Source organism: Sebastes fasciatus, chromosome 20 (genome assembly GCF_043250625.1).
Source record: "Sebastes fasciatus isolate fSebFas1 chromosome 20, fSebFas1.pri, whole genome shotgun sequence".
Lineage (NCBI taxonomy): Eukaryota > Metazoa > Chordata > Actinopteri > Perciformes > Sebastidae > Sebastes > Sebastes fasciatus.
In genome coordinates this window covers 2033949-2049360 of record NC_133814.1, presented here as the reverse complement: position 1 = coordinate 2049360, position 15412 = coordinate 2033949, and the positions used below count along the sequence as shown (strand labels likewise).

Sequence of the window (15412 nt, the reverse complement as noted above, 5' to 3'; positions counted from 1 at the left end):
GGAGGACACAGAGGAACATGATTTTTTTCAGGTTACCTGTCTCATGTACTACTGTCAGGATATAGCGACCGTTTTATAAAAATAACTTTTTTGAATCATATTTGGTCCAATCTCGCCTACTTCAGCTTGAAGTACAGACTAGTACTTGAGTAAATGAATGAAAGTTGCATTGCACCACTGCATCTTTTACTCACCCCAATCACAGGGTTAGAGGTTCATATCTCTGCTTTAATATGCATCTTTGCAGCCGTTTCCATCTGTAAACTCACAGTGAACGTGTCCTGTATTTCTGTGCATACAGTACATTACATCAATCTATAATTCTGGTCAAGTGAAACACTTACAGTGCAGACAAGGCAAAATGCAAGATGAGTATTCGTTACATTTATTTGATCTGCTCTTTGATCTGATACAGTGGTCGGAGAAGCTAATAGTTAAAATTTATATCAGATAAAAGAGATACAAGTACAAGCAGTAGTGCTGGATCACATGCACGCATGCATTGTTTCACAATGGCAGACTCCACCATTAACAATGAAAACTATATAGAGAGGTCATTACACAATGTAAATGTGTCAGACCACAAATAGTGCAAAAAACAAGGTTTGATTTCATGAAAATCTGAAGGATTGTAACTAAATTATATTAGCACAAGCTAATTGCCATATGATAAACCGGAAGGGCAGAGGACTGGGGCCCTGGGACTGGAGCCCTGGGACTGGGCCTCTGGGGCAGTTGCCCGCTTCGCCCAGTTGGTGATCCAGCCTTGTGCCAAGCACATACTATCTACCATTTCCAAACAATCCTTGCTTTGTTTCACATCTCTTTATGATTCCATTTCAGATTCCCTCCTACTGCATCTGCTCAGCCAGGGCCGAGTCCTTCACTCCAGCAGCCAGCACAGCAAAGAGGAAGTAGGGGAAGAGGGAGCGAAGGTACAGGGCCACCCTGGGGATGGGGTGGGCCAGCACGACCTCCTTCCTCTTCCTGTTCACCGTTTGCATAATCTCATTGGCCAGGACTGACGGGCGCACGCCATGGGTCAACTGGCTGGCGATAACTGTGGAAGAACAGATACATTAAAGCTGCAGTAGCTAGTAGATTTTTGGCATCATTGGGCAGAAATTCCATAATAACCTTTCAGCATATTGTAATTCAAGTGTTCTGAGTGAAAACTAGACCTCTGCACCCCATCATGGCTCTGTTTTTAGGCTTTAAAATATCTAGCCCGTGACGGCAGACTTTGGCCAATCACAGGTCATTTCAGAGAGAGAGCGTTCCTATTGGCTGTGCTCCGGCTGGTTGGCGGTTATTTTCAAATTACCTGTCTCATGCACTACTGACAGGATATAGTGATGTTTTATAAAAATATTTTTTTGTAATCATATTTGCTCCAATTCTACCCACTGCCGCTTTAAGATTTGTCTATGTACTTAAAAAAATGGATATTCCAAACATTCCTATCTATTTCCCATGCACTGAAACAACTTTGGAATGATCATCATTACCCCTTTCACCTCCATACCGGTTCTGTTACTCACATGCAGCCAGGGCGTTTGGTTTAGGGGCAGGCTCCTCCTCAGGCGGCGGCGGTGGCGCCTCGGTGGCGTTGATAAAGGTATGACTGATGGTGCTGACGACTATCCCGTAATCCTCCACTTCAGCCCGCAGGCAGTCAAAGAAGGCCTGCGCCGCATGCTTAGATGCCGCATCTGACAGGTGCCGACACACACAATTATATTAACTCTTGTACACATACACACACAAAAGAGGTGTGACACAGTTATCAAGATGTCTCATTCCACACATTGCAGAGGGCATACAGTACTTTAATCGTCTTCTGTCCTGTCACATGAAGACTTGTGTTGCATCACACTGTGAGAACACACGTTTGAACCTCAGTAGGTTGGTACTATTTCATTTATATGTCTGTGCTATAATGTTGAGTTCAGAGAATTGTTTCTGTTATTTAGTCCACCCTCATTGATATACATTGGGTGGACAAAATAATAGAAACACCTGTAAAATGCAATACAGTTCAACAGCACTACAAACTACATCCAGTTGAGTCAACAACTCTCTGAAACAGTTTCATCAAAAATTATAACAGTAGTTCTACTTGAGTATAGTTTTTGGCTACTACCCAAGTCTAACGGCTAGAGGACGGTGTGCAAATATCAATTTCCTGATGAAGTTTTGTTGACAACTCACATGAACTTCTGAATGGGACAGCCAGTCTTCCCTGGATGCTGTTGACCAGCACAATGTGCCCCGATCTTCTTGAGATCATTGTTGGAAGAACACCTGCCACATTATTTGAACATGTTAGCATTTAGATTAAAAAAAAGATTTAAAAAAATAGTAGTGGTATTCTATTTGGTGATGATTTTCTCAGGAATGTCCAGCCCACCTTTGGCCAGAGTGCTGGGGCCGAAGTAGTTAATGTCCATAATATTTCTGTCCACTTCCAGGGAGACACTTTGCACCGGGGCCTTCAGCTTCATGCTGCTGTTACAGATCAACACGTCCACACAGCCATAACACTCCACCACCTCCGACACCACGTCCTCCATGCTGTCCATATCACTGAAGTCCACGATCACCAGCTTTGGGGCAAATGTCTATGAAGACACAGGACTGGATTACTTTGCTATACGCTAATGTGTTCTGTTCATCAAGCATCAATCTGACTGGTGTGTTGCTGCCACCATGACAAAAAAATATTTGCTTAGTTTCTTATAAGAATGAGAGCATTTTAACCTCTTTTACCCGACGAACCTGGTACCGGTACTGAGCTGTGTGTTAAAACGCCTTTAAAAACTCCACTAAATGCTGTGATGGTCTTTTTTCCGAATAGGAATTTCTAAAAGACGAGGCCTTAACGCGACTAAAACAACACTCAAGTGAATTTTGTCCAAACAATGTTTGTTTGGCAATGATTTTAATATTTATTTACAAAATCAACGCACAAGAAATTGTATTTTTACTTTATAATATTTTTATATTGAATGTACGTACTTGACTTTGGATTATTTTTTGTTGTCTTATTTACATTTTTATTGATCTTATTTGTTATTATCTAAGTTTTACTTGATCATATTTCATTATTATAATAAAACTGCTCCATTTGGAGCCAAAATTATACAATGTAGTTTTTTTTTATTGATTTCATACTGTGCACAATGGTAGAATGTGATGATGCACAGGGTAAATGTCATGGCCAAAGGCTCCACTGTGTGCACATAGCCTCCTGTAGTGAATATCAGGAGTATTTTAGAGCCAGATTCCCTTTCAAGAGGTAGAAAACCCATTTGACACACTTTGTGTATCTAAGTAGCCAAATGGAGAGTCCGCCTGGTCCTATCTTTACTAAAACCTTTGTAGAATCTATGTGCTTTGTTGCATATTATTTCTATCTCTCTCCCCTCATTTCCTGTCATCTTTCTACTGTCTACTTTCTAATAAAGGCTTAAAATGCCTCATAACAATATATATTTTTATGTTTCTTGTCTTAACAAGGCACATTGTGTAATAACGCCAAAGTTTCTTCATACAGCAAGATAAAGTGAGGTGTTGTGAACTGAATCACATGGGTATTCTAGTAATAACAAGACAAATGTGCTATTATAACATCAAAATGTCTTTATATGCTTAAAAAAAAAAAGATCTCACAGATACAGTGCATATTGTTGATTTTAGCAATACACTGGAGTGAAGCACATTTACTATAGATGTTACAGTGGGAACAACACAGGCTAGTGAGCTATGACCTCCAGTCAATGATGAGCCAAAGGAAAACAATCTCAACAGTAACGATTGGACGAGTTGATATGTTTGCTGATAACTAGATGATGTTTTTATCTATTGATGTGCTTTTTCCATATAGACACATCTGCTCTGTCCTGTGTATAGAAGATACATGTGGGACAGTATGCTGTCAGTCAGGATATCCTGCTATTGTGTTGACAAAAGGAGGAAGCGGTGATGTGGGAGGTGGCGACAGAGCAGAGGATTATGATAAAAACAAAGACAGAACCTGCTATTCTCTTGCTTAAAACTGTAAAGCCACCATGTCATGTCAGTGCCCTGTGTTCATTCATTCTTCATGGTTATTTGAGGGATTTTTGTGGTATGGAAAAGATTTTGCTCACTGATAAGAATTGTCACTGTACTGACAAAGTTTTCAGTGCATACTAATATACTAATACTATAATATACTATACTAATACTGACCCAGGTCGTATCTGAATTGTCCTGATCAGGGATTAACCCGGGTTGACTGGCTTGGTTTGAATTGACAAAAGGGGGGTCGAACCAGGGTCAGATAACCCTGGTCCGACCCTGGTCATTGGTGTGAAGGGATATAATAGACATGAGATAGTAGTGTTTACTGGAGCAGCCATGCTGAAAGATTTGGGTGCCAAAAAGGTGACTCAGCACGACAAAAAAGAGTAATGGTTTTAGTTTGGAAGGGTTTACTCAGAGTCTGGCATGTGTATGATGATGTTTCAAACTGAAATGAATGCCAGCATGTTATTCATTTCCTCACCTCGCTGGGGTCAGTGTCATTAGTTAGATAGTCATACAGAGACTCCAGCTTATCCCAGCTAGTCCCACACAGGATCAGTCTGGCACCGCCCTTATGGAAGAGTTGGGCACACTCTGAACAGAAAGAAAAAAACTTGTAAATAACTTTAGCACTTCATTTAAAGAAATAGTTTGACATTTTGTGATATACATTTATTCGCTTTCTTGTTAAGAGTTAGATACGAAGATTGATACCACTGTCATGTCCGTATGCTAAATATGAAGCTACAGCCAGCTGCTGATTAGCCAGCCGATTAGTCTGTTGTCAGGCTATTGAATAGTCGTTATCAGTCGCTATAAGCCCCATAGATGTGGGTCAATAGGGGCCTACTACACCCAATATAGGTTTTATCATCTATTCACATGGTAGATCACCAAAAGCAGTTGTAATAAAAGAACGCGAGAGCGACCTCTAGTGACCGTAGTAATTATAACAGGAGTGGAAGTCAGGCGCTGTAGTATAGACAGCATGAGGGTTTTCACCCAGGAGACTGGAGTTCGCATCCCGTGTGAAACCATCAATGTGTAGTTCTCTTTGTGTTCGTAGTCATGATACGTCAGATGTTTTTCCCTAAACTTAACTAAGTGTTTTTTGTCTAAACCTAAAGAAGTTGTAGTTTTGTTGCCTAAACCTAAAGCAGTTGTAGTTTTATTGCTACTTCTTTGGCAGCAGCAGTGACTTCCTGGAGTCTTGTTTTCACAGTGACTCTTTCCGACCAGGAAGTAGTCTGACACATAACCCCCGCAAAACCACAAATTGTTAGGCATTGCTAGGCAACCAGCCAAGAAATTAACGCCCTGTAAAAAACGCAAATTATAAATAGATTAGAGTTAGATAAGAAGATTGTTACCACAAAAAAATATTTAGACAGATGGCTGAGGCTTCCGATCTCTGTAGCAGGATGGAAACAGCTGGCCTAGATCTGTCCGAAGCAAAAAAGAAGAAAAAAAAGCTCACTAATTAATAACACGTTATGTGTCATTTGTTTCGTAAAAAGACAAAAGTGTAAAAACTTTTTTTACATTTGGACAGAGCCAGACTAGCTGTTTGGTCCATGCTTTCTGTCTTTACGCTAAGCTCACAGCCTCCTTGCTGTTGCATGATGTGAGCGGTGGGCAGCACGGTGGTTAGCACTGTCGCCTCACAACAAGTGTGGAGTGTGGAAATTCTGTGTGGAGTTATCATGTTCTCCCCGTGTTAGTGTGGGTTTACTCCGGGTTCTCCGGTTTCCTGCCACAGTCCAAAAACATGCAGGTTAGGTTCATTGTAGGTGTGAATGTGAGTGTGAATGGTTGTCTGTCTCTATGTGTCAGCACTGTGATCATCTGGCGACCTGTAAAGGGTGTACCCCGCCTTCGGTTCCAACCCCACCGCGACCCCGATAAGCGGTTACAGATAATGGATGGATGGATATTAGAGTGGTAATGTTCTTGTCTAACTCTCAGCAAGAAAGCAAATAAGTGTATTTCTTAATATATCAAACTATTATAAACATGCCGTTCAAAGCAACATACCTTGAATTGGATGAGTCTCCATTCATTTTAGTCATGGCTACTACACAATAATCATCAAATGACACAAATCCAAGATCTGAATCACCACAAGTCAATTGTGCCTTAGCCCCCAAGGATTACAAGTCTAGTGAGATTTCATGGAATCTGCCTTTGAGACATCCTGCTGACAAACAAAACCTCCATGGCAATAAATCAAGTTAAATATTAAAAACACAAGTGGGATCATTTACCAGTTCCCACCCCGGACACAGCATCAGTAATCACCACCACTTTGTTTCGCACTAAGGATTTGGACATGAACTGCATGACCTCATTGTAGATGTAGTACACCCCCGCCGCCACGACAATCAGCAGGGGCAACACCGTCACAGAGGGTAGGGCCATGTCCTGTAGAGGAGAGGGCACAGGATGAGAGCGGGGAACAGCTACAGACCTACTGACCTGCATTAGAAGAGCCAGCAGTCTGTGTGCTGTGCTGCAGGATAGCTGAGATCAGGTTTTAGGCCTCCTGAGGTGTGGCTCATTAGTGGTGTAAACTAATACAGTGTCAATAACACATGCAGAACACATCTCATGTTATGTGAAAGCCGAAAACCCATTCTCTAAATTATTTTCTGTATCTGTAACTCCCCTTTTGTGGTTGGTATTGATGCGATCATGGAAACCAATAATGGATGATGGGTTTTTATCAGGATTCACCTTATCAGTGTACTTCAGGAACATAGTAACACAGTAACCTTCCTAAATCTGATTCTGAAATCTTTGTATCATGTGTCATCTGTTTGAGTATAATCAGGGTAAAATAGAGGTCAATGTTCAACCTATGGAACTACTGCATTTGTATTTAAAGCAGTAGTTTGACATTTTTGGGAAATATGCTTCTTTGCTTTCTTGCCGAGAGTTAGATGAGAAGATCGAGAGTGGTATTGATCTTCTCTTCTACAGTTACTCTTGGCAAGAAAGTGAGTAAGCGTATGACACACTATTACTCTAAAGTGGACAACATGTAACATGCAAAAGCCAGATAGCCGAAATGTAAATGACTCCCTAGTCCTGAGTCATTTGTAGCCAACTGTCCATCTATCTAAAGATACTTGCAGACCAGTATATCAGCCCTTACAAAAAAATTGCACACTTCAAGGTTATTTTATGAAGTATACTTAAAGGGACTGTTTGTAAGAATCAGAAATGCCTGTTAACAGCGACACCTGTGGCCGTTAAATCAACGAAAGTCAGCGTCCTGTTGCTCGCGCTTGTGCTCGCTCTACATAGACATGAACGAGCATCGCTCAAAACAGTGAGGCGACACACGTCAGCTAAAAGCACAATATCACTCTATATTTCAGCTGCTTGGCAGTAATGTTAGCTGACCAGACGAAGGTCTCTCCATGAATCAATGCTGATCCTAGTGTTGGCTTTTCCTGCCTCAGCCTCTCGACCGCGGCTGGAGGGAACAGGGGAGACACCGGAGTTTTGGTCGGAGACGATAACGTTTCTCTCTGCGGAGCCCCGTCACTCCACAAGACACGGGAAACCTCTGTTGGTCTGGAGGAGCTGCAGCAGTTATTTCTGAACAAACGTCCACTGTACATTCACTAGATATTCTCAGAGCTAAACTAACTCTTCTGCAGTGTGGAGTGTGCGCGCATGCACACGAGAGTGGAGCGAAATAGCGAGAACGAGTGCGGTGTGTGAGTGAAGGCAAGCAGGCAGAGTAGCAGAGGAGCAGAGTACAGCAGAGACTCTGGCCTTGGAGACCAAAGCTACGGTCTCCCCCACGTCCTCCGACCGCGGCCAACACTGTTTAACAGACGGGCTTCACTAGATACAACCAAGAGGTTTTGGTGCTTCCATGTAGTTTGTGTTGGAGTCTTGTCTGAACAGCGTAACCACACGCGAACGCGCATGGGACACCGACCCGAAGTTAAAAACAGTCACTTTAAGTGAAGTTCAATTATATTTCCCTGAAGTATACTTTATGTAGTAAGTATACTAATATCTTTGTACTAGAAGTATACTTGTAAGTGTACAAATTCAATACTTCTTGGGACTAAATTGGCCCACTTTTTAGTTGATAAGTTAGTTGATTTAGCTGATACTTTTAAGTGTACTTTAAGAGTAAGAACAGTAAACTTTGAGTACACAACTAGTTTACATTTAAGTTGTATTTTGTACTGCAACTATATTTGATTTAGATTTTTTATTTTTATTTGATAAGGACGATGTAATTTAACATAGTTCCAATACAGGGCATGAAACTGATGTGCTGCACAGAGAGTTTATAGCTATTGCTAATTATACTATGAACTATACTACAAGTGAAGTATACTGTTAGTATACTTGTAGCCCACTCTTTAGTTTATGAAAGTACACTTTAAAGAACTCTCAGTTTAATAGTTTTTATACTGCAAGTATATTTGTATATACTTGTAGCCCACTTTTTAGTTTATTTATGAAAGTACACTTTATATACTTTAACATATAGTACTTAGCTAATGATTTATGTATTACATAAAGAGACTTGCTCATTTTGCTATTTGACTTGATGTTTTGTGATGATAAAAAATTTTTAAAAAATTCTCACATCCCTCCACGGTGAATGGAGAATCCAAAAACTTTAAAAATTCTTGATGAATTGAACTAAATTCATATCAAAACATTTGTTTACAAACTCTCACACACTTTAATAGGCTACTCTATGAAAAAGTAAGCACAACTACAAGCCAAGGATACCTTTCTGTGGGCCTATAAGGCAAGAATACTTAATTATACTTTTCATATCTCGATCAAAAGATTAAGTACAAGCATAAGCCAAGTAGACTTTTCTGTATACTTGTCTGCATAAGCTAAGTATACTTCAGTATATCTCTGATAAGTACATAAAAAGTCAACTGAAAGTATACTCTCTTATTTTAAGTTTAAAATAAGTATATTATTTGGTAAGGGAGATCTATAGTATATGTGTAGTTCTACCCGTTTTCTGCTCTAAATGTGTTAACCCCCTTGAGAGAAGAATTTGTATTTTGTGGACTTGCTAATGCTAACACACTTACCATCTAAAGCGAGTTTGAGGAGAACAGCTAAATATATTCTGGCCGTTCAGCCACCACAGAATGCCTTGCACTATATCACTTCCAGGATATTGTCATAGGATACCCCAAGGGTGGGCAACCGAAGAGGCTCACATTTATAAGCAATGGATGACCTTACTTGCCCTGCTTTAGTTGGGAAAATACATTAAGATAAGCCCTAATCCACATTAAAACTATAATATTTATGATGACTGCAGAAACCCACTTCCCAGCGCAGCCTCATATTTGGACTTACACAATATTGGATCCCAGTGAGTTAGTCAGTTTGTGAGTGCACATATATAGCAACGACACACACACACACACATACACACCTGTAATCTGTGTTATTCTTGGTTCACTTACAGCACGGACAGGGAGCTAATCCTTCAGCAGGACTGGCTTTTGTTTTTTCCGGATTTAGTGAGGTAACTTCTCCCTCTATGTCCCTCGTCCATTCACACAGCTCTGTCCCTCTGTCTGTCTGTCCCGCTGCTGTCCACTGCAACCTGCTGCTTATAATAGCCTCTGCTTCGGACGGCCATTAATACACACATATGTGGTATCTGAGGCACGTACCCTTGTAGCCAGCATGGGCCAAAAATGAGTTGTGTTAAGGGGAGAGTGTTTTCATTGAACTGCTGTTTTAGTTAGTAATATTTTCCAACTGATAAATGACGCAAATGCAGAAGTAACTCGATTAAGTCACTTTCCTAAGTTAGGTTACAGCTTCAAGACTGCACAACTTAGACTTTCATTTGGGTGACTCACTAGATTCATTCCAAATGATTAAGTAAGCTAATTATAGAATAACTAAATACTGTAGCCTACTTAAAGCTGCAGTGGGTAGAAATGGAGCAAATATGATTAAAAAAAGTTATTTCTATAAAACTGTATCCTGACAGTAGTGCATGAGACAGGCTATCTGAAAAAAAATCATGTTCCTCTGTGTGAGGACACAGAGGAACATGATTTTTTTGCTCCTAACATGCAAGATTTCACAGACCGGAGGAAAACAAGCAGTCAGAGCTGATCTGGAGTCTGCAGTCCATAAGTCTATAAGAGCCGGCTGTCAATCACTCGCAAACTCCGACCAAACAGTCAAACTAGGCAGCGCTGATCAAATATGAATCAACATTATGTTACGTTAATGCCTATTTCTCTCCTCAAATGTTTTCAGAAACATCTTGTAGTGTACTGTTTAGCTGTAAAATGAGAAAGTTTGTGACCCGGCAGCCATGTTGAGATCAAGTTGAGGAAATACCAAGCACCGCCCATCAGCCTGAGTACAGCCAATAGGAAACTCTCTCTCTCTCTCTCTGAAATGACCTGTGATTGGCCAAAATCTCCCATCACAAGCTAGATTTTGTAAAGCCTGAAAACAGAGCCATGACGAGATGCAGAAGTGTAGTTATCTATCAGAACACTTGAATTACAATAAGCTGAAAGGTTATTATGGAATTTGTGCCCAATGATGCCAACTACACACCTGTAAAGTTTCATGACTGCATCTTTCACGGTTGTGACACTATTGCAGAGACAAAATCCGTTCACAAACAGACAGAAATATAAACGCCTGGCAAAGATACTCTAAACCTCCTCCGTGGTAGTTCCTGCTACAGTAGGTGTCTGCAGGACCACACTTGGCCATGATGACTCACACACACACACAGACACACAAGGTGAAACCAGCATCACTGTCGCGGCTGGTATATTGTACTTTTACTCCACTACATTGATCTGTTAGGTTCAGTTAGGCAGATTAAGATTTTACATACAAAATATGATTATTTTTGGATTGTCATAGCCTAGATTAAAACTGTAAATTGTTTGCATTAACTCCTCCTTGACAAGCTATACAATGACACACGCTTGACACAACCTACATAATAATGTTGTTATGCATAATTAATGCGTAGGCTACATTAACTTGTAAAAATACTTCTACTCAATAAACATTTTGAATTCACCATTTCTTGTAATGGAATAGCTATAAATTTGACCTTGTTGTGTTTTACTTCTTTCACCTCTGTTGGCCTACCTCTATACTATAATGAACATTTTGAAAAGCGGACTTGTTAAGTATTTTAGCTGCATTATTGTTTTGTTTATTTGACTTGCGTTAATTATTAAATTTATAAGGTTATCTAATCAAGGGGTCACAGTCACAATGGAAATGTATTGAAAAAGCTGGTCGTGTCTAGAAGGTAACCCGCGAATTGGGAATCTCTCACGAGATGGTTAAGTTTAGGTAAGGTTAGGATAGGTCGTCCTGGAGCGAGTCTCGCGAGAGTTTTTGCAAGATTTCCCAGTTTGTGGGTTACCTTCCAGACACGACCTGGGAAAGCTCAGTAACTGTGTTCTCGTTGTTGAGCGGCGAGACTGAGCAGTCATCGCGAGACTCCACAGAATTCCTCTCTCCCTGCTCCCCCTCACTCCGCTGGGAGAGAAGAGACTCAACCTATGGCTGCTAACCAGGCTAGTTATGGAAGCAACCCCTAAATACCCCTTCTGCCCTCTGTGACCGACCGAGAGCTGCTTCTCCTGCATGCAGCGGCTCTACCGGGGACAAAAGCACCGGGACCGTTTGGATTTTCGGACCGTCTCTTTTTAAAAGTCCTGTTAAAGCCGCCGCCAGCCTGTAGAGGCTTTCAGGAGCTAGCTAACTGAGCTAACGGGGCTAGCCGTAGCCTAGCAAAGAGCTCTGGATGAAGTTCGCATGGACCGACTGCTGCGACTGACTGGGAGAGTCTGTCTGACTGCAAGCTTTGTTTCTGGGTTGGGTCCTTCTCATGGGAGTCTATTGGTACTTAATGGACTCTATCGCTTCGGAGCTTGAAGGCGATCACTGCGTGCAAATGTTGCTTTTGTGGGCTGATGTACGCGATCACGTTATTGATCTGGAGAAGCCAACTGGCGAGCTAACAGGATATTAGCCACCTCTCTCCTCTCCACACTCCGCTTTGTGCAGGAGGCCATGGACTGAAGAGCATTCATCAGTGACTGAGTGATGGGAAGGGAAGGCTGGCTTTAATGGCAGCTCATTATTTATGTGGAAGCAGCAGTTGGATCCACCTAAACGGACTAAAGAAGCGTTTGATTTGAACCTTGAACACTAAAAACTCCTGTTGGCTCTGTTTGTAACGTTACTCAGAAACACATCTGAGCTGCTGGAGCTTTTTGTCGAAGTTGGGATAGAAGAGACACACGAGAACACAGCGGGATTTACTCCACATCCAGACAAACTACTCCAGAGAGCTATATATAAATATATATATAAATATATATAAATATAATGTCTGCCGCTAAAGAAACCCCTTGTAGGAAGTTCCAGGCGAACTTCTTCAACAAAAGTAAATGTCAGAACTGCTTCAAACCACGAGAGTTGCATCTGTTGACGGACCAGGACTTGACCCAGGTGAGCAATGCATGTTACTACAAATACTATTCACATTAATAACATGTATTTAATGCAATGTATGTTACTACCAATATTATACACATTAATAACATGTATATTCCCCAGTGCCTTTGATCATTTAAAGTCAACTAAGATAAAGATTTTCAAGAACTGCTGTTGCTGCCAAACTTTGGAAAGTGAAACATGATTATTGGCTGCTAACAGTTTAAGCAGCTTGTGAAGCTCATGAGGATGTAGGCTGACCTCTGAGAACGCCTTGCTCTCTGTAATATCTCCTGTTTTACATTTAAAAATGTTAAATTTAAAGCAGCCCTCCTATCGAGTTACATATGAAGGTTGAGTTGTAATGACCAGCAGGGTGTCCATTAAAGATTGTACCACATACTGACATGTGGTACTATCCATCTTAAAGTACTTGATAGTAGGGCTGTGTATTGGCAAGAGTACAATACATATCATGATACGGGGGTTACGATTCAATATATTGCGATACTGTGATATATTGCGATTTAAAAAAAAATAAATCTAATTTTAGGAAAAGTGTCACAGTATGAAGAACACACCACCATGTGTATAAAATCTGAGTAAAAAAAAGTTGAAATGTTTATGCAATCAGAGCAATTGGATCTGCATTTGCATTTATCACAGTCTCTGTAACATTCAACATCATAGCACTACTTTCACATACACTGATACCCCTTTCACACCAGTGACCAAGGTAAAAATTGATACAGTGTTTTTGATAATCAATACATTATCACGATACATAATATCGCGATATCTCGATAGGCAACAGTGCCATAGCAGCTATTGTGTAGAGAAAGATGGGTGTTTATTTAGGCTGAAAACACAAGACATGTATGGTCTTCTTCACGTCTTTCTTTCCTTTTGACTGACTAAGAGTGGTGAAAGTGAATTCCTGCGGATTCCTTCGAACTACAATGGCTGTGTTTGCCTGCCAGTTTGGTCTCTGTGATTGATTGTGTAACCCTCAGCTGTTGTTTAGCCACAGTTGTTTGTTTTTAGTGTGTACCCCAGGCAGACAAGTGACCACTATGTGGAAGCTAATGGGGACCCGATTGAAGAACAACAAAGATAAGTGGAGCAAAGATAGAGTGAAGCTCCATTCAGCTGTGGAGATCATATTCTAAGCATGTTTTCGGAGTCCCTGTTTCTCTCTCTCAGATCATTAGTTTAGTCTCTGTTGTATCCTGTAATTGATCCCAGACATGAGGCCCAGATGGGCCCTTGAACACGGCTTGAGCCAAACGGCAACGTCAGCATCCTCTTCTCCTCTCTGAGTGTATGGGGGCACAAACTGGCTTTCTTTTTCAAAAGTGTAGCTGCACTGAGTTTATTGCAGGGTTAACCCTTAATATGTAAGACTCCTGAGTCAGGATAGACGGCTTATGGTTACATCACTTCCTTTAATCTCCCTGCGACCTGGCCCACACTCTCTTCCGCAGCCCGTATGATGACACCCGGAACCAGGGTGCTTACTGCCCTTGGAGACTGATATGCCACCAGTCCTTGCTCGTCAGTGTTGTCAACTATAGTCTTTTGAAAATGTCTCCAGTGTGTCGGCTATCCAAACAGTTAGTGGGGAGCTCAGTCGCACAAGCAGGTTTTGTAAGGATTCGGTCTGGACTGTCCGCGAACCAGTTAGGGCTACACACCAGGCCATTACTGGCCTAAAGCTGTATTATATAACACCACATAAACAGTGTTAAACTTCTGATCCTTGTTCAACAGGCCCAAGGGTTAGGCTTTGTCAAATGTCCCCAGTGTTCAGAAACTGATACAGGTTGACTTAGAGGAGATAAACTCAATAACCCAGTGAAAAGAAACCTCCTGTAATGCTGTTAAAACACCATGAACAGGTGATTTGGCTAAGTGAATTTGAGCCCTAGATTAAATGCAATTTATTCAGAATTTAAAGGGAACTGGAGCTTGAAAATGCAGCTTTGAAACAGATAGCCCACGTGGAGAAGTTATGCAAAGAGAAGAGAGCTAAATGTCGGAAGGACAGTATCGTCTAAAAACAATCTCTTTGTTCAACAGGGCTAGAACAAAAGGTGGGCCGGGGGGGAGGGGCCGCTGCTGGAGCCCCAGTGTATTATTTAATATCAGTCAATGTGCTCCAAAGGGAGTTTTTATTTCCCCTCAAGTCTGTTGTCACGGTTTTTCACTCGGTCACATGAATTAAGGAAAGTGATCATGCTATCTGGGAGAGGAGGTGGGAGGCAGGGCAGTAATGAAGGATGCAGGCAGGCTAAGGTTTACATGTACGTGGGAGAGACGGAGAAATACAGGCAGGGATGTGATGGAATTTAAGGAGTGGGAGCAGAAGACACAAGGAGAGAAAGGAAGTGTGGGGTTAGGAAATCAGAGTAGAGCTTCCCAGCGGCTGCTGCTCAAAATCCCACCATGTGAGGTTATAAGGATACACAGTGGAGTCAAAAGTTACAAAGCCTAAAGCTTTAAAGGTACAGTGTGTAGGATTCAGTGGCATCTAGTGGTGTGGTTACAGATTGCAACCAACTGAGTACCCCTCTGATCACTCCTCTCTTTCCAAAACCGTAGTAAAGTAAAAAAAAGTTGTTTTTATAAAACGGTCACTATATCTTGACAGGTAATCTGAAAAAAATCAGTCCTTCAGTGTCCTCCAGTGCTCCTAATGCCATGTTACTGGGGAAGCATAGCTTTTCAAGACATCTTATTGCTAGTGGTTGAGTTCTTCCGTGTAGCAACAAAGTTAAGAAGTCAACTTTCTGTCATCTGTCTCCGTGATCGCTCATTTTCATGTGACCGTCACTAT

At 41.3% G+C, this 15412-nt stretch overlaps 2 protein-coding genes across 6 annotated transcripts in view; one reads left to right on the top strand and one right to left on the bottom strand.

Annotated features, from left to right (window-relative positions):
- Window positions 1–358: 358 nt before the first annotated feature.
- dhrs7cb (dehydrogenase/reductase (SDR family) member 7Cb) lies at window positions 359–9786 on the bottom strand. Of its 2 annotated transcripts, none has more exons than XM_074619860.1 (7): window positions 9509–9786; window positions 6333–6489; window positions 4550–4662; window positions 2411–2621; window positions 2212–2304; window positions 1542–1712; window positions 359–1060 (listed from the first exon to the last, which is right to left on the bottom strand). In XM_074619860.1, exons 2-7 carry the CDS (start codon window positions 6484–6486, stop codon window positions 852–854), a joined length of 951 nt encoding a protein of 316 aa, XP_074475961.1. In that variant the 5' UTR covers window positions 6487–6489; window positions 9509–9786; the 3' UTR covers window positions 359–851. The 2 variants fall into 2 exon arrangements, with proteins under 2 accessions (XP_074475961.1, XP_074475962.1); XM_074619861.1 differs by having other exon boundaries at window positions 9540–9786.
- Window positions 9787–11557: 1771 nt separating this feature from the next.
- LOC141758423 (myosin phosphatase Rho interacting protein) overlaps window positions 11558–15412 on the top strand; it is a 50615-nt gene continuing 46760 nt past the window's right edge. For 2 of the 4 annotated variants that reach the window (XM_074619828.1, XM_074619829.1), the window contains exon 1: window positions 11558–12591. In XM_074619828.1, coding sequence (XP_074475929.1) covers window positions 12469–12591 — 123 coding nt within the window. In that variant the 5' untranslated portion in view covers window positions 11558–12468. The remainder of the gene's footprint in view (window positions 12592–15412) is intronic. The other 2 variants (XM_074619830.1, XM_074619831.1) reach the window with 2 other exon arrangements.